At 48.0% G+C, this 21962-nt stretch overlaps 1 protein-coding gene across 1 annotated transcript in view; it reads left to right on the forward strand.

Annotated features, from left to right (window-relative positions):
• IL17RC (interleukin 17 receptor C) overlaps positions 1–13205 on the forward strand; it is a 45060-nt gene extending 31855 nt beyond the window's left edge. Inside the window, exons 13-16 of the mRNA XM_056846576.1 lie at positions 6721–6778; positions 8209–8304; positions 9437–9475; positions 12583–13205. Coding sequence (XP_056702554.1) covers positions 6721–6778; positions 8209–8304; positions 9437–9475; positions 12583–13205 — 816 coding nt within the window. The remainder of the gene's footprint in view (positions 1–6720; positions 6779–8208; positions 8305–9436; positions 9476–12582) is intronic.
• The last annotated feature ends 8757 nt before the right edge of the window (positions 13206–21962 follow it).

The following is a 21962-nucleotide window of genomic DNA, read 5'->3' on the forward strand; positions in this document are numbered from 1 at the left end:
AAGGAAGTCCCGGAGAACAGTGCGCTCGGAAACGCTCATAGGGTAAATTTTACTTTTGGTTAATGTGCAGTCCTTGACCACCTCAATTGTACAGTCCGAGGCCCGGTGGGGGGGTAAGGTATCACATTCTTTAAGGTCGAAGACATCCGCAAAGTCTCGATATACATTAGGTAGGACTGGAAGTGCTGGGACATTGGAGGCCAATGCTGGGACGGGCGGATATAACAGTGCAAAGTTCTGCCGGTGCTGATCGCACATGGGGCTGGCGAAGGAGATAGTGTTTGTTTCCCAGTTAATACTGGGACTATGTCCTTTAATCCAGTTAATACCTAAGACCACTTCAAAACGGATAGGGGCTATAGTGAAGTCTATTTGCTCCCAGTGGGAGCCAATTCCCATTGCCACCCCTATGGTGCGGTGATCAACTGGACCCCCCTGGAAATGGCTCCCGTCCATTTGGGCAAATTGGACAGGGGCGGGTAAAGCCTCAGATTCGGCTCTGAGTGCAGCAAAAGTGGCTTCGCTTATGAGAGTGCGACAGCAACCGGAGTCGATTAGTGCTTTGACGGGTAGTTGTGGGCCACCGTTAATGTGGTGTAAAACTGCATCCACGTAGACGGTGGAGTCCACTTCTTTGATTTTGGTAGGAGCATTCGGTTTAACAGGAGGATCCTGAGAGGTCTGTGGAGACGCTCCATTCACCACAGACCGGAGCCGTTTTTTGACAAGTCGAGGGGAGATTCCAGGTTTAAGGCTAGAGAATTCCAAGGATTTTCCTCATCCGAAGAGGGAAAGTTGTCCCCCAATGGGGCACTTGTAATCCGAGACCCGGCGGGGTCGTTGGTAGTAGGCAGGGAGGCTGGGTCTCCGGCATGGAGTGCAGAGGGTGTGGGTCTTCCCGGAGCTGTGCTGCGGGTGGCCGCGGTGCCTCTGCGTGGTGGACGACCTCTGGCACGGGTCGTCGTGCTGGGACGAAATAATTCATGGCGGTGCGGGCAAACAGCTGCAAAGTGGCCCATTTCTCCGCAAGTAAGACAGGCACCTCTCTGAAATCGGACTTCACGTTCCTGGGGCGGACGTGGAGGCTTTCGTGGGACGGGCGGTGGTGCCTTGGATTGAGGCTTTTGGGTGCCTTTTTCCTTGTGCTTTTGACGGACTAGGGAAATAAAGCGTCGGCAGCTTTCCACTTCCTCGGCCAATAGGATCCAGTCTTCAAGGGTATCGGGATCGCCCCGCATGTATGACCAGTTCAGAACGTCAGGGTGCAAGGCTTCCCTGAAATGATGAATTAGGGTGGTCTCGGGCCAGCCTACAATTTTGCTTGCCAGTCGTTGAAATTCATCGGCAAATTCTCGAACTGTAGCAGAGCCTTGTTTTAGTTGTAAGAGTTCCGTTTTGGCTCTTTCCCCCAGGAAGGGGTCTTCAAACCTCCTTCTCAGAGCAGTCATGAAGTTGTTGAGGGAACGAATAGCCCGAGAGCGGGTGTCAAACTGGAGGACCATCCAGTCAGCTGCTTTACCTGTCAGAAGGGAAGCTACATAACGCACCCGGCTATCTTCCGTGGGGAAAAGTTGTCCTTGTTCTCGCATATAACTGTCCACTTGATGCAAGAAACAAGGCAAAGTCTCGAGAGATCCGTCGTACGTAGTCCTCAATTTAAGTTGCTTCCAAGGGCCGGGCGCAGGTTGGCCCGGTTGCACGGGTGGTCCGGGCGGAGGAACAACGGGAGCTCCGGGAGGCAAGGGTGGAGCAGGCACATTAGCGGGTGGTTGGGGTGGCTGGATGGGCACCCCCTGACCCGGTATCGGAACAGGCTGTGCTTGGGCTAACAGGGTTTGTTGTAATTGCCTGTTATCCTGAAGCATACGTTCCATCAGTTCTTGGAGTTGATCAACACGGTCGGAGAGCTCCCGATTCTGGGCTCGTAAGAGGTGAACCTCCTCACTTGGGCCACCAGTGAGATGAGGTTTACTGGTCCGGAAGCTCGTGGCCCATTGAGAGCTATCTCCATAAAGATCCTCGTCTTCAGACTCTCCTGAGTCTCGACGTCGGTCAGCCAAACGGCGTGCGCGTTGGGTCGCGCGCGACGGGACGAACGCCGGGGGAAAAGACAGACCTGATAGCCCTTGTACAGTGTCCTTGGGGCGCGTATCCATTCTCGCCCGATCCCTAACCCTTGCTGCTGCCGCCTTGGCTGCTTCAGCAGCCTCTCTCTCTCTTGCGACCTTAGCCGCTTCGGCGGCATCCTTTTCCGCAAGAACTTTGGCGTTCTCAAGTCTTAGGGCAGCCTCCGCCGTAATGCGCGGTAAAAGTTCTGTTTCCAGGAGTGAGAGTATGGGGTCGGATTCCCCGCCCAGCAAGGGTTGTATTCGAACCGCCAGTGCAGGTGCATCTGCTCCAAAAGTCGAGGTCAAAGCTTGAGCCAAGGTGGCGACCGGGGTGTCCTTTGTACATTCCACAAGGAGAAGAGCGGTGCGAATAGCGACTCGCTTGGCTTCAGCCTGACAGCTGGCCGCATCCGGGATCAGGGAAAAACCCTCCGGCGGGGCTCCTGCCATGGTAGAACTAGAGGAAAGAGTCTCTCGAGAAATAAGATTTTCCAAAAGTCCAGTTAGTACTTGTAAATCCTCAGTTGCCAACCGGGCATCGTCCAGTAATTGATCCAAGTCTTGAAGATCTAAACGAGTATCAGTATCCTCCGACGTCAACATCCAGAGAGTCCCTTTAAGAGATTGCCACTGCTCCTGTACCAGTCCCCTCAAGCGGCAAACTAGCCGAACGATAATATAAGGCAGTAAATGGCGGGAGATTATACAACATCAGCATACACAGACAGAGTCAACATTCCCAGGAGCAGTATTCCCAGGCCTTGGTATGTGTGGTCGGCCTTGAGGCTAGACAGTACAGTACCGACACAGAAACAATACCGAAACCGAGATAGCAGCCTGACAATAGCTCTCTCCTCCATGAACATGTCCACTACCCTCTGAAAGCCTTCCAAGTTGGCAGCCATCACCACATCCTGGGGCAGGGAGTTCCACAATTTAACTATGCATTGTGTGAAGAAATACTTCCTTTTATCTGCTTTGAAGTTCTCACCCTCCTGGCATGTTGTCACTCAGCCTAGTGAGGGTGGACCATATGATTTTGCCGTAGGTAAAATGTAAGAACCTTGTGATTCAAGCCATGGACAAAGGGAAGGAAGCAGCCCATTGCAGGGCAAGATTGCTTTCGAGAATCAGTGGTAACATCAGAGACACTGGGAAGCAGCCCCACATCTCACTTGGATGTGCTGTGGAGGAGGGATTGGAGAGGAATATTCCCTGCCATCCATTCACAGGTCCTGGCAGTTTAAAGAACAGAGAACATCCCTAGGATTATGATAGATAGACACTGTCAGCATCTTCACTAATAATTTATAACCTTTGATTCTAGACAGGAAAAATTTTCTGTACAGATGGCTGAGTGGTGCAACTTATTCCCAGGAGAAGGAATCTTCTTCTTTGGAATTTGTTGAAGAAGAAGGTTGGTTTTTATATGCCGACTTTCTCTACCACTTAAGGAAGAATCAAACCGGCTTACAATCACCCTCCCTTCCCGTCCCCACAACAGACACCCTGTGATGTAGGCTGAGAGAGCTGTGACTAGCCCAAGGTCACCCAGCTGGCTTCGTGTGTGTGTGTTAAGTGCCGTCAAGTCGCTTCCGACTCCTGGCGACCCTATGAATGAAAGTCCTCCAAAACGTCCTATCTTTGACAGCCTTGCTCATATCCTGCAAATTGAAGGCTGTGGCTTCCTTTATTGAGTCAATCCATCTCTTGTTGGGTCTTCCTCTTTTCCTGCTGCCCTCAACTTTTCCTAGCATGACTGTCTTTTCCAGTGACTCTTGTCTTCTCATGACGTGACCAAAATACAACAGCCTCAGTTTAGTCATTTTAGCTTCTAGGGTCAGTTCAGGCTTGATTTGATCTAGAACCCACTGATTTCTTTTTTGGCAGTCCACGGAATCCGTAACACTCTCCTCCAACACCACATTTCAAAGGAATCTATTTTCTTCCTATCAGCTTTCTTCACTGTCCAGCTTTCACACCCATACATAGTAATAGGGAATATGATGGCATGAATTAATCTAGTCTTGGTGGCCAGTGACACATCCTTGGCTGCCCTTCCCAGTCTCAATCTCCTTCTGATTTCTTGGCTGCAGTCTCCCTTTTGGTTGATGGTGGAGCCAAGGAATAGAAAGTCTTGAACAATTTCAATTTCCTCATTGTCAACCTTAAAGTTATGTAATTCTCCTGTAGTCATTACTTTTGTTTTCTTGATGTTCAGCTGTAGTCCTGCTTTGGCACTTCCTCTTTTAACTTTCAGCAGTAGTCGTTTCAAATCTTCACTATTTTCTGCCAATAATGTTGTGTCATCACCATATCTCAAATTATTAATGTTTCTCCCTCCAATTTTCACTCCACCTTCATCTAAATCTAATCCAGCTTTCCTAATTATATGTTCTGCATATAGATTGAAGAGATAGGGAGATAAAATACATCCTTATCTGACACCTTTGCCAATTGGAAACCATTCTGTTTCTCCATATTCTGTTCTAACTGAGGCCTCTTGTCCAGAGTACAGGTTGCGCATCAAAACGATCAGATGTAGTGGTACACCAATTTCCTTTAAAGCCAGCCATAGCTTTTCATGATCCATACAGTCAAAAGCTTTGCTGTAATCTATGAAACACAAGCTGATTTTCTTCTGAAATTCACTCGTATGCTCCAGTAACCAGCGTATAATTGCAATATGATCTCTAGTGCCTCTTCCTTTTCTGAAACCAGCTTGAACATCAGGCATTTCTCATTCCATATATGGTAACAGCCTTTGCTATAAGATTTTGAGCATCACTTTACTTGCATGAGAAATTAATGCGATCGTCCGATAGTTGCTGAAATCTTTGATGTCTCCTTTCTTGGGAATTGTGTTGGGTCTTAGATAGCGAGATTCATTACATGTCAGACAGTCAAAGGGTTAATTAGCCAAATGGTCAGGAAGAGCAGATCGCCATTGCATTCGTGTCATATGGTCACGTAGGCAAAGTAATCTACATTTTACTGCTTTGGTATATCCTTTGTTTGAAAGAGAAACTGTGTCCTAGTTACTTGTAAGTTACCAACCTGCAAGCATGGAGGAGCACATTCTCCCTGTGAGAATGGCTACTCGTGAGTAAGCGTAGGAACTGCTAGAGAAGTCTAACAAGTCTAGGAAACTTAGATATGTAGGATGTTTATTGTTTAATCCATGTACCCTATCCTTGAGATTAGTTAGTAAATAATTGATTTGATTAAGAAAACGACTCTGTGGTATTTTTGTGTGTGACTAACCTTTATTTTCATAAGCCAAAATCAAGATCCATCACTCTGAATGGTAGCAGATTAATTAAGTGAGTTTCAGATCCTAACAAATTGGAATGTAAATGGATCGTTTCCAGTCTGTGGGCCATTGTTTTGTTTTCCATATCTGTTGGCATATTCTTGTCAAGATTTTGATGGACTTCATGTGTAGGAGTAAGGAAACAAATCCAGTTCACCAGATTAGCCTCCGCCGCTCATGTGGAGGAGTGGGGAATCAAACCCTCTTCTCCAAATCAGAGTCCACCGCTCCAAACCACCGTTCTTAACCACTACACCACGCTGGTTAAGAAGAGGTTGAGACCACCTATAGTAATTGTTGCCGGGTTTGGTTTAGGCAAGTCCTGGAGATTTGGGTGTGGCGCCTGGGAGGGCAGACTTTGGGGAAAGGAGGGAGCTCAGTAGAGATGCAGAATGCCATAGAGTCCATCCTCTGATGCTGCCATTTCCTGGCAGGGGAACTGATCTCAGTTTTAATTTCAGGAGATCTCCAAGCCCCACCGGGAGGTTGATAACCCTGCCTGTAGTAGCTAAGGCTCTAGCCAGATGATATGCGGAGGGTTCCGGGTATGAATCTCTCAGTGGTTGTTTTAACTCACTTACCAGGCGTTTCCTGACCTGGATGGGTCAGGCTAACCTTATCTCGTCAGATCTCAGAAGCGAAGCAGGGTTGGCCCTGCTTAGTACTTGGGTGTGAGACCACCGAGGAAGTCCAGGGTCACTACGCAAAGGCAGGCAATGGCCAGCCGCCTCCGAATGTCGCTTGCCTTGAAAGCCCTACAGGGTCGCGTAAGCCGGCTGTGACTTGACGGCACTTCCCACCACCACCAGGAATGCTGGGGCCTGATTCAGATTGGAACTACTGCATGAGATGAGGTTTAAGCCTTCCCAGAGCCCCTGGTGCCATTTCCCCACTCTGAAATGGCCTGGGGGAAGCACCATTTGCCCTGTTTGGGAAACTTTATGTGTCCTAACCCTGCAAACCGGAAAACGGTGGGTTCGGATCTTCTCTGATGAATTCTTTGCTAAAAGCTCTCTGCTGGGAACTCAAACTGCAGCCTCCAGCAAGCTGTTATCTCTTGGTTTCATCATGCCTGCAACACTGGAATCATTACCTGGCACGGCTGTTGTTGTGAAGAGTTACAGAACTAATGAATGTAATAACACTGAACGCTCTATATAGACGCTAAGCATCACGACTGTAACTTTGGATTAACTACAGGGTGGGCTGTTTCCGGGCTGGGCTCCCTTTGAGTGATGCAACCTGTGATCCCGGCCAGAGTGTTTCCACAAACCTGTGGTTGTTTATTGTTCTTTACAGGTGTGGGGTTCAGAGGACGGTGAGATGGACGTGCTTTGGGCCTGTTCCCTGGAGAAATGTGAGTGCCCTTGGATCCTGAGGCAGAGGCCAGGGAAACTGGGAAAAGGGGTGACTCTTGAACCCTGCCAAGGCCACCCAGAGGCTGCAAGACAGGACTGCCTGTGTGAATTTAGGAGCACAGCCCCAGTTAGGAAGAAGGAGTTCTTGGCCACAATCCATACTATGAATTCTGCATGGCCAGAAGGGGGCTGAATTGGTTCTTGGTCCCAGCAGAATCCAAATGCAAAGCATTTCTTCTAACGACACATTTTTTTTAATTAAAATGTGTTTATTTGCTTATTTATAGCCCAGCTTTCAAGGCAGATCACACAGTGTAAGCCAATGGAATAAATAGGAGACATCTAATAAGCAATGTAATAGGACTAGGATTACAGGAATCTGAAACAAAGCATACATGTTAGATGTGATACGTTCAACAATGCAGGAGATCATATTACAGAAGTATAAAAAACAAAGCAGCACGAGTAGGATAATGCCTACAGCAAACAGATAATACATACTATGTACAGAGTTGTCGTTCACAGTCCCATTCTTTTTATAAAAGTGCCTTCCTGAAACTTTTTGTTATGATGTAGCCCTACTATCTTTATAAAAATTCCCTCCTGAACAATTCGGTTTTACATAGTTTGTGGACAGAGAGAAGCGTGGGAGACTTCCTGACATCCTCGGGTGGACCCTTCCACAAGGTGGGGGCCAAAGCAGGGAATTTCACATGTGTGAGGGGTTGTTGATCTTGCCCATTTTCAGGTCAGTTCCCGCAGAAGGCCCTGCTCAGATGAGCAAAGCTGATCATGGCAGAGCATAGCAGGAGTGGTGGTCCTGTAGACAGGGGGATCCAAAGCCATGAAGGGCTTTGCATGTGATAGCCAGTACCTCGAACTGAACCTGGTAACTGATGGGCAGCCAGCAGAGTGACTGCAGAATGGGTGTCATGTGCATGCTCCCTCCAGCTCCTGATATTAACCAAGCAGCAACATTCTCTACCAACTGGAGTCTCCAAGCTAACTTCAAGGGCAGACCCATGTAGAGTGCATTACAGTAGTCTACTCTTGATGTTACTATGGCACGGATCCAGGTGGCCAGATCAGCTGAGTCAAGATGGGGCTAAATGAAGTTGGAAAGAAAGCATTGTTTTGGTATTTATTTGCAGCTGCATTAACTTGCTTCTGTAGCAGTAAGGCTGGGTCCAGTATCACCTCTAGGCTCTTAACCAATGGTCAGCTGAACGCCATGAAACTAGGAAGTAATAGGAAAGGAACTGGGGTCTAATAGCCAAGGGGGCTGGGCGACCAACCCAAAGCCACGTTTTGCCTTAGACTATGGCAAAATCACCAGTTGGTCTAGAGGGGCCTGGGCACTGTAGGGCTAGGAGCCAAGGTCACTCACTAATTTTGCGCATGCTCTCCTCCCCTCGATGCCCTTGAGCAGATTGCCGAACGCACAGGGGATTGGCCTGGATGGTGGTTCTCCTAGCAGTCGGCTCTATCTTGTTGGTGCTGGTGCTCAAGAAGGAAACACTGAAAGGTACAGCTAAGACGTCCTTCCCAGCCTCTAATCTTTGGCCTTGGACACTTGTCAACCCCCTTGTATCTCCATTCTCTGCTACTCTGCTACAGAAGAGCCAGCATGGGGTAGTGGTTAAGAGTGGTGGTTTGGAGCGGTGGACTCTAATCTGGAGAACCTGATTTGATTCCCCACTCCTCCACATAAGTAGCGGACACTAATCTGGTGAACTGGATTTGTTTCCCCACTCCTCCACATGAAGCCAGCTGGGTGACCTTGGGCTAGTCACAGCTCTTATAGAGCTCTCTTAGCCCCACCTACCTTACAGGGTGTCTGTTGTGGGGAGGGGAAGGGAAGGTGATTGTAAGCCAGTTTGATTCTTCCTTAAGTGTTAGAGAAAGTCGGCATAGAAAAACCAACTCTTCTTCTTCTACTCCGTCCTTTAATCATCACAATCCACACACCCCGTTCTGTTCCTGCCTTATGTCCAATCCTTCTAAGAATTCCCATGTGGCCTGCACACTATGCTTCCCCAAGTATTGCCCTGGTGTTTTATATTGACATTGGTGATGTGGGGAAAAGTACCTTCCTCTGACCTGTCTTGTTTCTGTAACACAAAAGTTACAGGACAAGCTACTTTTCCTACTCGGGCAGCATCAGTAGGGTTGCCAGGTCCTTCTTCGCCAACGGCGTATTTTTGGGGGCGGAGCCTGAGGAGGGCGGGGTTTGGGGAGCGGAGGGACTTTAATGCCATAGAGTCCAGTTGCCATAGTGGCCATTTTCTCCAGGTGAACTGATCTCTATCGGCTGGAGGTCAGTTGTAATAGCAGGAGATCTTCTGCCAGTACCTGGAGGTTGGCAACCCTAAGCATCAGGTACAGGTTTCGAGACCTGGGTGCTGTTGAGCAAGGTTGTGGGTCTTCTGGGGGTTCCCTAGCAGCCACAGGAGACACTCCTTGACCGGTAGATCCCGTCTCCAGCTTAGGCTGCCCAGACAGGTTGTCATTCCCTGATGGCCCTCACTGAGAATCTCATCCCTGCCCATCCTTCTTTGATGGCTATTCCTGATCCTGAACTGGTCCCGCTGGTTCATTTTGCCTTCATACATCATGTGGTTGGGAAGTGATCCTCTTAACCTTCCAACTCTTTGCAGGTTGGCTGAGGATCCTGAAAGAGGATTACAGTTCTGGAGGTGAGGATCAGGCCTCAAGAAGCAATGGGGGTTTCTACATCACAGTTCCAGGAACTTTAGAACTCTCCTGGGAGTTGCGTTGCTGGATCATTCTGGAATGTGGGCGGTGCCTCACACACATGCTGCAGCCGTGCAAGGAGGGTGGATATTACGAGTGCTCATACTGTCCTCCTCTGCGATGCATGAGGGGCTGTAATCCTCCTGAGGCAGGCCTTTCTGCTTGCTGTCACATTAGGGTTGCCAGCTCTGGGTTGGGAAATACCTGGAGATTTTTGGGGTGGATCCTGAGGAGGGTGGGGTTTTGGGAGGGGAGGGACTTCAATGCCATAGAATCCAATTGCCAAAGTGGCAATTTTCTCAATGTGAACTGATCTCTATCGGCTGGAGATCAGTTGTAATAGCAGGAGATCTCCAGCTAGTACATGGAGGCAAAGCAAATCCAACCCAGAAGGGCATATAATGACCACAATTCAACAATATAATTTCACTTATCAGTACACATCAAAGAATCTCAGAGAATCAATTCATATCCACAACAACATTCTCTAGTTATTCCATTGCATCATTCTCTAGTTATTCCATTCTCATTATTCCATTGTATTCCATTTGAATGACTTTCATCTATGCATATCAGCATATTCCCTATGGAATAAGGGACTATATTTTGTTTTCATAAATTTCAGCTGTTACAATGAAATAACTAGAGAATGTTGTTGTGGATATGAATAGATTCTCTGAGATTCTCTGATGTGTACTGATAAGCGGAAATTATATTGTTGAATTGTGGTCATTGTATGCCCTTCTGGGTTGGATTTGCTTTGCCTCCTAACATACAACACAGGGGTGTCATATTTTCTGTTGACTTGTAGTACCTGGAGGGTGGCAACTCTTATGTCCTCTGCGATGCATGAGGGGCTATAATTCTCTGGAGGCAGGCCTCTGCTCACTCTCACGCTGATGCTGCAGCTAACACACAAGGCAGGTATGGGCTGGGCTGGGCTCTGTCTCGGACTGTATGTAATATCTACGCAAGCGGCATCCTTTTCGTCAAAGCTTTTAGTGTGCTGAGGACAAGGTAGGGCCAGTGTTCTGAAAATGGAAAGAGGCAATTTGGTGTTAAAATGAGCAAGGAGCGCTCCCAGGCGCCAGGAGTGTAACTGTCTGTGTTCTCAGCCCCCCCCCCCCCCCAAGGAAAAAAAGTACAATGGTTCATTATTTGCTAAATACATCCTTTGTCTCTTAGGGATTACTTAAGCTATTACTCAACCTTTTTATTGGCCCCACCCACCTTTTCCTTTCATTGTGCATTTTTGAAGGGTAGCTGCATAAGCACAGAATCCCACGGTTCCCTAAAGTCTGCCAACTTGATTGTGGCATAAGCCTTCATAGGCCAGTGCTGCTGAGCTGGATACACAAAGTGGGTTGCTAAGTTGGTATAAGTATATACTAAAAGAATACGGGGAGCTTTATATACTGATCATGTACCCTTTGGCTCATGAAATCTGACGGCATCCTCCTTGTGCCATAATAAATGTGTAAGTTTTTAAGGTAACAAAAGAGGGCCGCACCAAACCAAACGAATACAAAAAAACAGCAATTAGTGCAAGGGGAAAGTATTTAATAAATTGCCCCTACACGTTTTGCACATGCTTCCTCAGGGGGATCTTTCTTAACTCAAACGTCACATGAACACATGAAGCTGCCTTACACTGAATCAGACCCTTGGTCCATCGAAGTCAGTATTGTCTACTCAGACCGGCAGCGGCTCTCCAGGGTCTCAGGCAGAGGTCTTTCACATCACCTACTTTCCTAGTCCCTTTAACTGGAGATGCCGGGGATTGAACCTGGGACCTTCTGCATGCCAAGCAGAGGCACTACCACTGAGCCACGGCCCCTCCCAAGCATAGGGGCAATTTAATTATTTACTTTCCCCTTGCACCAATTGCCTTTTTTGTGTGTGTACGTTTTCAAGGTACCACCAGACTCTGTTTTTGCTACAGTGGCATGACAGAGGTAACCCGTTAGAATCTTGTATTTTTCACATAGGAAAGGAGGAGGAGAAAGAGAGAGAGGTACATCACACCAGAGGTGTTCATTACATAAAACCAAACCCAGACTGCTCCATACACGCATTACGGAAGACAGTGAACACAGGAAAAATAAAATGGTTGCTTTGTTCAAGCCAGAGCTCACAAGGCCTTAGCCTCACCAATTAAGCTGAATGCTTGGCCTCAGACCCTTATCTGAGTACAAGCAATCCTGTACAAATAAAAAAGAGAGCCTTTGAGAATGTGCAGAGTACATTTTGATCCCCACTAAGTAGCCACATCTTAGATTAGACAGCAAAGTTTCCAGGTTAGATGGCACAGCTTTGATACAAATTTGCAACCTAGGGTTTCTTTTTAAAAAAAAAAAATACAGGTTGAGTATCCCTTACTTAACTGGACATCCAAAAACCGGAATGATCCGAAAACTGGAGGTTTGGGGTCCACATGCAGCCATTATTCACAGGCCCTCCGCAGTGCACCAGTTTGCTTTCTGATGGTTCAGTGTACACAAAATTATTAAAAACAGTTTCAAATTACATTCAGGCAATGTGTTTAAAGTGTATATAATACATATATAAAACATAAATGAATTCCGTGTTTAGACTTGGGTCCCATCCCCAAGATATCTCATTATGTATATGCAAATATTCCAAAATATGGCAAGATCCGAAATACGGAACACTTCTGGTTAGGGTTGCCAGCTCTGGGTTGGGAAATACCTGGATATTTTGGGGGCGGAGCCTGAGGAGGGCAGGGTTTGGAGAGGGAAGGGACTTCAGTGCCATAGAGTCCAATTGCCCAAGCGGCCATTTTCTCCAGGTGAACTGATCTCTATCGGCTGGAGATCAGTTGTTATAGCAGGAGATCTCCAGCTACTACCTGGAAGTTGGCAACCCTACTTCTGGTCACAAGCATTCCAGATAAGGGATACTCAACCAGTAATAATGACTGTCCCAGATCCAGTTTGTGACTTGGGAGATGGGAGAGGGAAGCTCCTTCTAGATGCTTGATCTGTAAAGTACCCTGACATAAGCCGATATTCTCTCTCTTTCTCTGCAGGGATGCTTCAGGGACGCCCTGTGCTTATCCTTTACTCTCCGGACAACGCAAGCTTTGAACGACTGGTGGGAGTCCTGGCTGCAGCCCTGGCCCAGCTCCAGGTCTCCGTATCCCTGGAGCTGTGGAGCCGGGGGGAGCTGGGGGCCCAGGGGCCCATGCAGTGGCTCCACGCGCAGAGGCACCAGGTGTTGCAAGGAGGCGGAGCCATCGTGTTGCTTTTCTCCCAGGGCGCTGTGGCCGGCTGCGCGGAATGGCTGGGCCAAGAACAGAAAGGCGTGCGGTGGCCCCTCCAGCCAGACAGCACTTTCCTGGCTTCCCTCAACTGCATCATGCCCGATTTTCTGGCCGGGAAGGCCAGGGACAATTATATGGTTGCTTGCTTCGAGGAGCTCCTTCCTGCTGCTGAGATCCCCGAGCTCTTCCGTTCGGTGCCCATTTACCAACTGCCCTCGCAGCTGTTCAGCTTCCTGTTGGCCCTGGCCGGCCCTGGCGCGGGCCGTGAGCAGAGGAGCAGCCTCAGGAGGCGAGTGGCATGGATTGGCGAGAGCCTGGCTCGTGTGGTGGAAGAGTGCCGGCAAAAGGAGCCCAGCTGGCAGCAGCATCCCCCCCGGCTGCCTCCCTGACCGGATGGCGCACAGCTGAAAGGGGTCTGCGGTTGTCCTTACCCAGAGTCCTGAATTTCAGATGCTGGGCCATGGTCACCCCCATCGCTCACAAACTGCAGCTGAGCACATGAACATGAAGACTCCATGCTGGCCTCCTGGACAAGCAACCCAGCTCCAGCACCGGACATGTCTGTTCCCACCCTGTGGGCAGGGAGCCTTGAGGATACAGCAGCATGCGTGCACGGGCTGGCCGAGCAATAGGTGTCCATGCGATGGGCTGGGGTACCTAGGTGCACATGTGAGCTTGACAAGAGCTCTGGAAGGAACCTGCTGTCGTGCAAGGCCCTGCTTTTTGTATTTATTGTGCTTCAAAGTGTGCATGAAGGAGAGCCTGTTGGCATGCCCAGGAATGTACATGTTACAGGTATACTTCTGAATACATGTGCAGGTATACCTCTGAATACCAGGTGCTTGGGGCAAAAAGGGAGAGGACAAACATCACCTTCTTGCCTTCTGGTTATGCACTTCCAAAGGCATCCTTCTGGCTGCTCCTGGAGCCAGACAGGCCTTGGTCGGAGGCAGCGAAGCAGCTTCACGTTCTTGGCTGGTGTCCTGACTTCAGGGATTCTGCTGTGAGGTGGGTGGTGAGCCAACACTCAACACGAATATTGTCGAAGGCTTTCACTGTCAGAGTTCATTGGTTCTTGTAGGTTATCCGTGCTGTGTAACCGTGGTCTTGGTATTTTCTTTCCTGACGTTTCGCCAGCAGCTGTGGCAGGCATCTTCAGAGGAGTAACACTGAAGGACAGTCCTTCAGTGTTACTCCTCTGAAGATGCCTGCCACAGCTGCTGGCGAAACGTCAGGAAAGAAAATACCAAGACCACGGTTACACAGCCCAGATAACCTACAAGAACCACTCAACACGAAGCTTGAAAAGTATTTTGGCCCAGGGGAAGAGCTTTCTAGGGAGAAAAAGAAGAAGAGTTGGTTTTTATATGCAAACTTTTTGTACCACCTAAGGAAGAATCAAACCAGCTTACAATTTCCTTCCCTTCCCCTCCCCACAACAGACACCTGGTGAAGTCAGGGCATTGGCGAGAGACTCCTGCTCAGTATTTTGTCAGGATGGCCCAGGCTAGACTGATCTTGTCGGATCTCAGAAGCTAAGCAGGGTCAGCCCTGGTTAGTATTTGGATGGGAGACCACCAAGAAATACCAGGGTTGCTGTGCAGAGGAAGGCACTGGCAAACCACCTCTGTTAGTCTCTTGCCATGAAAACCCCAAAAGGGGTCGCCAGAGGTCAGCTGTGACTTGACGGCACTTTATACACACAAGAAATTGAGCACCAGTATATTTAAGGCAAAACCTTTCAACAGTTGATTTTCAGTGTAAGATATCAGTTTAGGCAATTATGTATTTTTAAATCCTTTTGACTCCCCAGGGCCATGTTGTCAATACATGGACTATAGGACACACCATGTTCTCCAGATACTTCCTCTTTTCCCTCTCAGCATAGGTGCCCTTGTACTTTCCATTTGTAACTGCTGGTGCAGTGAGAGCAGAGTCAGAGGACGTTATGTCATAATCACCTGTGAACATGAGCAGCAAATATATGGTGGTGGTCCCTGGGACAATAGGGGAAAGCATGGGTCGGCCCACTCCTCAATTGAACAGACTGACCCTAAGGTCTTGAAGGATGCTGACTGCTGTCATCTCACACAGCTTCCCCACACCCTTCGTCTTGTTTGAAAGCCGATCTCAGGAAGACTGGGTGCTACCAGATGAACAACAGATCTTAAGTCTTTTTTTTTGGTTACACTGAAGTGGGTTTGAATACTTGACTCAGGGAAGGATGCCTTTGACAGCATCTTCATTACATCAGGAGTACTTAAACCCAGAGTGGAAAAAAACAAACAGGGTGTGGACTTAAGATCTGGGAGGGCCAGGTTCAAATTCCCACGTGGCCATGGAGGCTGGCTGGGTGACCTTGGGCCAGTCACTCTGTCTCAGCCTAAACTACCTCGCAGGGTTGTTATTGTGATGGTAAAACAGAGGAAGGGTGAATGATATTGTAGGCCACTTTGGGTTCCCGTCGGGGAGAAAGGTGCAGTATAAATATCTAAACGTCTGAGTCGTACATTGGTTCATGTTCCTTGAGAAGTCCAGAGATACAGCCCAGTCTTAGAAGTCCAGAGATACATAATACTGGGTTTGGGAGTCACCATTTAGTACTGGAGGTCTTAAATTGCATGCAGTAAGTCTAGGGTTGCCAACCTCCAGGTACTAGCTGGAGATCTCCCGCTATTACAACTGATCTCCAGCCGATAGAGATCCCCTGGAGAAAATGGCAGCCTTGGCAATTGGACTCTAAGGCATTGAAGTCCCTCCCCTCCCCCAACCCCGCCCTCCGCAGGCTCTGCCCCAAAAACCTCCTGCCGGTGGCAAAGAGAGACCTGGCAAGCCTAAGTAAGTCCCAAGTTCAGTTGTTGGCATCTCCAGGTAAGACATCAGAGGGCTGGGAAGGGTTGCGTGTTGGAGAGCTGCAGTCAGGCTGCTTTACGGAGCACTGTTTTAGATGAATCGTTGGTCTGACTCAACAACAAGCAACTCCTATTCTTGATGCAGTTGTTTCCCTTGAAAACAATTTGACAGCCTTGAAGCATCGTAAGGATCAAAGCCCCTCTCTGAACTTGGAGATGTTGAATCAGCTGCACCTCCAAGAGGTGGAAGACCAGCCATGGGCATACGTTTTAACATCATGAACACATGAAGCTGCCTTATACTGAATCAGACCCTGGGTCCATCAGAGTCAGTACTGTCTGCTCAGACCTGCAGCGGCTCTCCAGGGTCTCAGGAAGGGGTCTTTCACATCGCCTACTTGCCTGGTCCCTTTAACTAGAGATGCCAGGGATTGAGCCTGAGACCTTCTGCATGCCAAGCAGATGCTCTACAAACTGAGCCACGGCCCCTCATGACTTTGGAAGGTGTCCTGCCAGCCTCTTAGAGCAGCCGGGTTCAGTTGCCAGTCATTGCTGATGACATATTTGGCCCAATTTTTAAAAAACAAATCCATACAATTTAACATTTTTATTCCACTTTCCCTCCCAGGAGCTCAGGGATGCATACAAGGTTATCCCCTCTTCCATTTTATCCATACAACAACCCTCCGAGGTAGATAGGGTCGCCAACCTCCAGGTAGTTGCTGGAGGTCTCACATGAACACATGAAGCTGCCTTCTACTGAATCAGACCCTTGGTTCATCAGAGTCAGTATTGTCTACTCAGACCAGCAGAGTTTCTCCAGGGTCTCAGGTGGAGGTCTTTCACATCACCTACCTGCCTAGTCCCTTTAACTGGGGATGCCGGGGATTGAACCTGAGACCTTCTGCATGCCAAGCAGATGCTCTTACCACTGAGCCACAGACCCTCCTGGGATTACAACTGATCTCCAACCAATAGGGATCAGTTCATCTGGAGAAAATGGCTGCTTCAGAAGGTGGATTCTATGGCATTGTATCCTACTGAAGCCCCTCTCCTCCCCAAACCCCACCCTCCCCAGGCTACGCCCTCAAAATCCCCAGGTATTTCCCAACCCAGAGCTGGGAACCCTAGAGGTAGGTTAGGCTGAGAGAGCGGATGACTGGTCTGAGGTTACCGAGTGAGCTTGGTGGCCGAGTAGGGAGTTGAACCCCTATCTTTTCGGTCATGGTCCAGCCCTCTCACCTCTACTCCACACCGGCTGTTTTAACATTGCGTTAAACACGTGAAAGCCACAGAAGCAAGGAGATGTCGGCTTCATGTTGCCGTGGTGACACGTACAGTTATGAAGTATTTTCTGAGACTGGACTTCAGAGTCTAGTTTCCCAATAAAATTCATGTTATTTTTTTTTTCTATCTGTTTGAAGAGTTGTGTGTAAAGAGCTGTGTGATATTGAGTTTGGAAAAGGGCAGCTGTCACAAACAAGTGCAGGAGATTCATACCAAGGAGGGCCGAAACTTTTCACTTCCAGCTATAGCTGCTAGTCTGTTGCCACAGCAGAGGGAGAAGTTGTAGCTGTAGACGAATGTGAGCCCTGGCATCCCTTTTACTACCAATTAAGGATGGCAAATATTATAAATATCAAACATTGTGTAATCACGAGCTGTTACTACTTTTGGTTGAATCAGTTTTACACAGGGCTTTTTTGTGGTGGTACTCACTGTTACCGAGTACCAGCACCTTTGGCGGGCGGGGAGGGGGGCTCTCAAAAGTCCTGGGGGGAGAATTGGTGGAAATCAGTGCAACCTTATATCTGAATATCAGCACCCCTTCCTTCCTTCCTTCCTTCCCTTCCTTCCAGCGTGGTATAGTGGGTTACGAGCAGTAGTTTGGAGCGGTGGAGTCTGATCTGGAGAACTGGGTTTGACTCCCCACTCCTCCACGTGAGCGGTGGAGGCTAATCTGGTGAGCCGGGTTGGTTTCCCCACTCCTACACACGAAGCCAGCTGGGTGACCTTGGGCTAGTCACAGCTCTCTCAGCCCCACCTACCTCACAGGGTGTCTGTTGTGGGGAGGGGAAGAGAAGGCGATTGTAAGCTGGTTTGAGTCTTCCTTAAGTGGTAGAGAAAGTCGGCATATAAAAACCAACTCTTCTTCTCCTCCTCCTCCTCCTAGTCCAACTCCCTCTCACTTGCTCTTCTGCAGTAAGGGCTGGAAGCATCAGAGGCTGTGTGGAGTGGCTGATAAGGGGAAAGGCTCAGAGATTTCTTACATGTTTATCCTGCCCTTCAAGGATCCCACACAGTTCTCCCCCGCCCCCATTTCATGTTCTCCTCGCCACCACCGTGGGAGGAAGGGCGGTTTACAGATAATGACTGTCCCAAGAAGAAGAAGAGTTGGTTTTTATGCCCTGCTTTTCTCTACCGTAAGGAGTCTCAAAGCAGCTTACAATCACAATCCCTTCCTCTCCTCACCACAGACACCTTGTGAGGCAGGTGGGGCTAAGAGAGTTCTGAGAGAACTGTGACTAGCCCAAGGTCACCCAGCTGGCTTCATGTGGAGAAGTGGGGTATCACATGAACACATGAAGCTGCCTTCTACTGAAGCAGACCCTCGGTCCATCAAAGTCAGTATTGTCTACTCAGACCGGCAGCGGCTCTTCGGGGTCTCAGGCAGGGGTCTTTCACATCACCTACTCGCCTAGTTCCTTTAACTGGAGATGCCAGGGATTGAACCTGGGACCTTCTGCATGCAAAGCAGAGGCTCTACCACTGAGTCCCCTCTCAACCCTGTACCCCAGATTAGAGTCAGCTGCTCTTAACCACTGCACCCCACTTTGTGGCTGAGCAAAGATTCAAATTTGGATCTCCCTAGTCAGAGCGGCTTGGTCCACATGTGCAGCGAAACGAAGTGGTAGAATCCAGGGGTGATCGAACCAGCTGTACCACTTGAGACTGCAAGAGGGAAGGGGGGGGTCACCTTTTTAGTGCTGCCCCATATAAAAACTCCCAGCAGATAACACCACAGCTACCACAGGAATAAAGCTCCTTGCATGCCGTGATCGTTTTCCACTTACAGGAAATTTATTAATGGGCGCGGACTCTGAAAAACGGAATCGATCGTCTGCAGCGGTGCAGTTCATTTTGCTGCCTCAGCACCCTGCCGCTATTTCACCGTCTCTGCTGAGTGCGTAGACCAGACCTGCGTCCATCACTCTATCCATCATACCACATTAAGTCTCAGTGCACAGCAGCACAAAAGAGATTCGGAAGTATTGTTGTGGAAGTAGGGTTGCCAACTCGAGGTTGGGAAATACCTGGAGATTTGGGGGTGGGGCCTGAGGAGTGTGGTGTTTGGGGAGGGGAGGGACTTCAAAGGGGTATAATGCCATAGAGTCAGGGTTGCCAGGTCCTTCTTCGCCACCGGTGGGAGGTTTCTGGGGCGGAGCCTGAGGAGGGCGGGGTTTGGGGAGGGGAGGGACTTCAATGCCATAGAGCAGGGGTGTTGAACTCATTTGTTACGAGGGCCGGATACGACGCAAATCTTGCTTGGCCGGGCCGTGCTTGCCATAGAATTTAATGCCAGAAACCAGAGATCCAAATTTTATAGAAGACCCAGGCCAAGCCAATTAATGATATGATTTTGTACTTAAAATTAAAACATGCTTAAAACAATCTTACAGTATTTTCTTTTACTCAACAGTCTTTGATCATTGACACCTTGGGACTGGGAGGGGGGCTGGCTGCCTCGGCTGACTCACGGGCCGGGTAAGACCTCTCAAGGGGCCGGATCTGGCCCCCGGGCCTTATGTTTGACACCCCTGCCATAGAGTCCAATTGCCAAAGCAGCCATTTTCTCCAGTTGAACGGATTTATATCGGCTGAAGATCAATTGTAATAGCAGGAGATCTCCCGCTAGAACCTGAAGGTTCACTGTAAATATAATAAAGCACCTTTTTGCAATGTCACTTTGGTCTAATACTGCTGTCTTTATAGAGTAGAGCCTGAAGGTTGGCAACCCTACATAGAGTCCACCTTCCAAAGCAGCCATTTTCTCCAGGTGAACCAATCTCTGTCGCCTGGAGATCAGCTGTAATAGCAGCCTACACCACTACCCACCAGCCTGGACGTTGGCAACCCTATGTGGAAGCCATCTTTGATTCGTTAGCAGGGAAATCGACATCCAGGACCTCTCAAGTAGGCTTTTCAGACTGTGCAGCATGCAGGACCTTCTAGCCTGTGGCAAATTGCTCTGTTTTCTCCGGCCTGCAGATTCAAGAGCTGCCGATGCCATAGAGTTCACCCTCCAAAGCAGCCATTTTCACCAGGGGAACTGATCTCTGTTGTCTGGAGAGCAGTTGTAATTCCAGGAGATCTCCAGGCCCCACTGGGAGGTTGGCAACCCCAGGGCCAGCCCTCCCTGGATGTCAGCGGTGCAGAAGCATTGGGGAATCTTTTGGGGAAACAGAGGTTGAACAAAAGACATAGGCTCCACTTGAACCAGAATGGCGGCATTTAACACCAAAAAATGTAACACAGCAAGCTTCAAAGTGACTTATTGGGGGGGGGGGACCAACAAGGGCAGTGGAGCTCCTGCTTCAGAATGATTCGTCCCCTAGAGACCAAAGAGTCATAGGAAATAATAGAGTACAAAACGACAGCTGGAGAGGAACACAAAGTGTGTGTTTATATGCTAATGCCAGGCATCTCTATGCAAAGACAGGGATGGCTGGAACTAAACTGAGAATAAAAATATAATGAAAACCCTGCTATAACAGTGAAAATCAGTGGAATATAGTTATTACTGTATATAAATCAATAGAAAGGACAGAGCAGGCTCTATGTGTCAAAAAGGACATTGAAGCTAATAAATTAAAGGGGAGCAAAACCTATACAGAATCACCATGGGTGAAAATTCCATGCCCCAAAAGTCATATAGTATAGAGAAATACTATTACCCCCTTGACTGAACCTCCTAGAATAATCTAGAGATGGAGAAAAAAACGGAGAAAAAGTAATATCACGTGCCTTCAGCTATCCTTGAACTGACAGGTAGATTAAAGTTATGACAAAAAGACAAGATTGCTTGATAGGACAAATGACTCTGTGGAGCAGTTTATATAGAGCACGTGTGTGCAAACCTTCACTTAATCCTAAATGGTGTCCAGGATCTTGGGTAAGGTGTTAAGTATGGTCAGGCTGTAGGGCTATGGAAGTCAACATATATGTCAGAGGAAAGGTGTCAAGAAAGTTCAACAAAGTCACATTTAATTGCAAAAGATAAAGCTTCTTAAAAATAAGAGAGAAGTTGAAATAGCTGGATGAGGAGAGTGCTTGGAAGGTATTTAAAGCACTTCTGGTCCAACCCAGGATAAAATACCTGTAACATGAAGGAACATAGCACGTAGAGACAAAGAGACCTATTATAATAACCAGTGTAAAGAAATAGAACAACAAAAAAGGAAGAAAAAGAGATCTGTTCCACAAGATCAAAGAAATCAAAGGGAAATTTAAAGCACGGTTAGGCATGCTGAAAGATCAGCATGGAAATACATTAACTGAACAGGACAAAATAAAGAAAAGGTGGGAACAATACACTGAAGAACTATACAGAAGAGATGAAAGGATAAAAGATTCTTTCCAAGAAGAATCTTTTGAAGAAGAACCTACAGTTTTAGAAAGTGAAGTGAAAGCTGCATTGAGAACAATCGGGAGAAACAAATCACCAGGAGCAGATGGGATATCAATAGAGCTATTCCAAGCCACAGAAACGGAGTCCATCAAAATCTTGACAAGAATATGCCAACAGATATGGAAAACAAAACAATGGCCCACAGACTGGAAACGATCCACTTACATTCCAATTCCCAAGAAAGGAGACATCAAAGATTGCAGCAACTATCGGACCATTGCATTAATTTCTCATGCAAGTAAAGTGATGCTCAAAATCTTACAGCAAAGGCTGTTACCATATATGGAATGAGAAATGCCTGATGTTCAAGCTGGTTTCAGAAAAGGAAGAGGCACTAGAGATCATATTGCAAATATACGCTGGTTACTGGAGCGTACGAGAGAATTTCAGAAGAAAATCAGCTTGTGTTTCATAGATTACAGCAAAACTTTTGACTGTGTGGATCATGAAAAGCTATGGCTGGTTTTAAAGGAAATGGGTGTGCCACTACATCTGATCGTTTTGATGCGCAATCTGTACTCTGGACAAGAGGCCACAGTTAGAACAGAATATGGAGAAACGGAATGGTTTCCAATTGGCAAAGGTGTCAGACAAGGATGTATTTT

This window comes from Euleptes europaea, chromosome 1, assembly GCF_029931775.1.
Source record: "Euleptes europaea isolate rEulEur1 chromosome 1, rEulEur1.hap1, whole genome shotgun sequence".
Taxonomy (NCBI): domain Eukaryota; kingdom Metazoa; phylum Chordata; class Lepidosauria; order Squamata; family Sphaerodactylidae; genus Euleptes; species Euleptes europaea.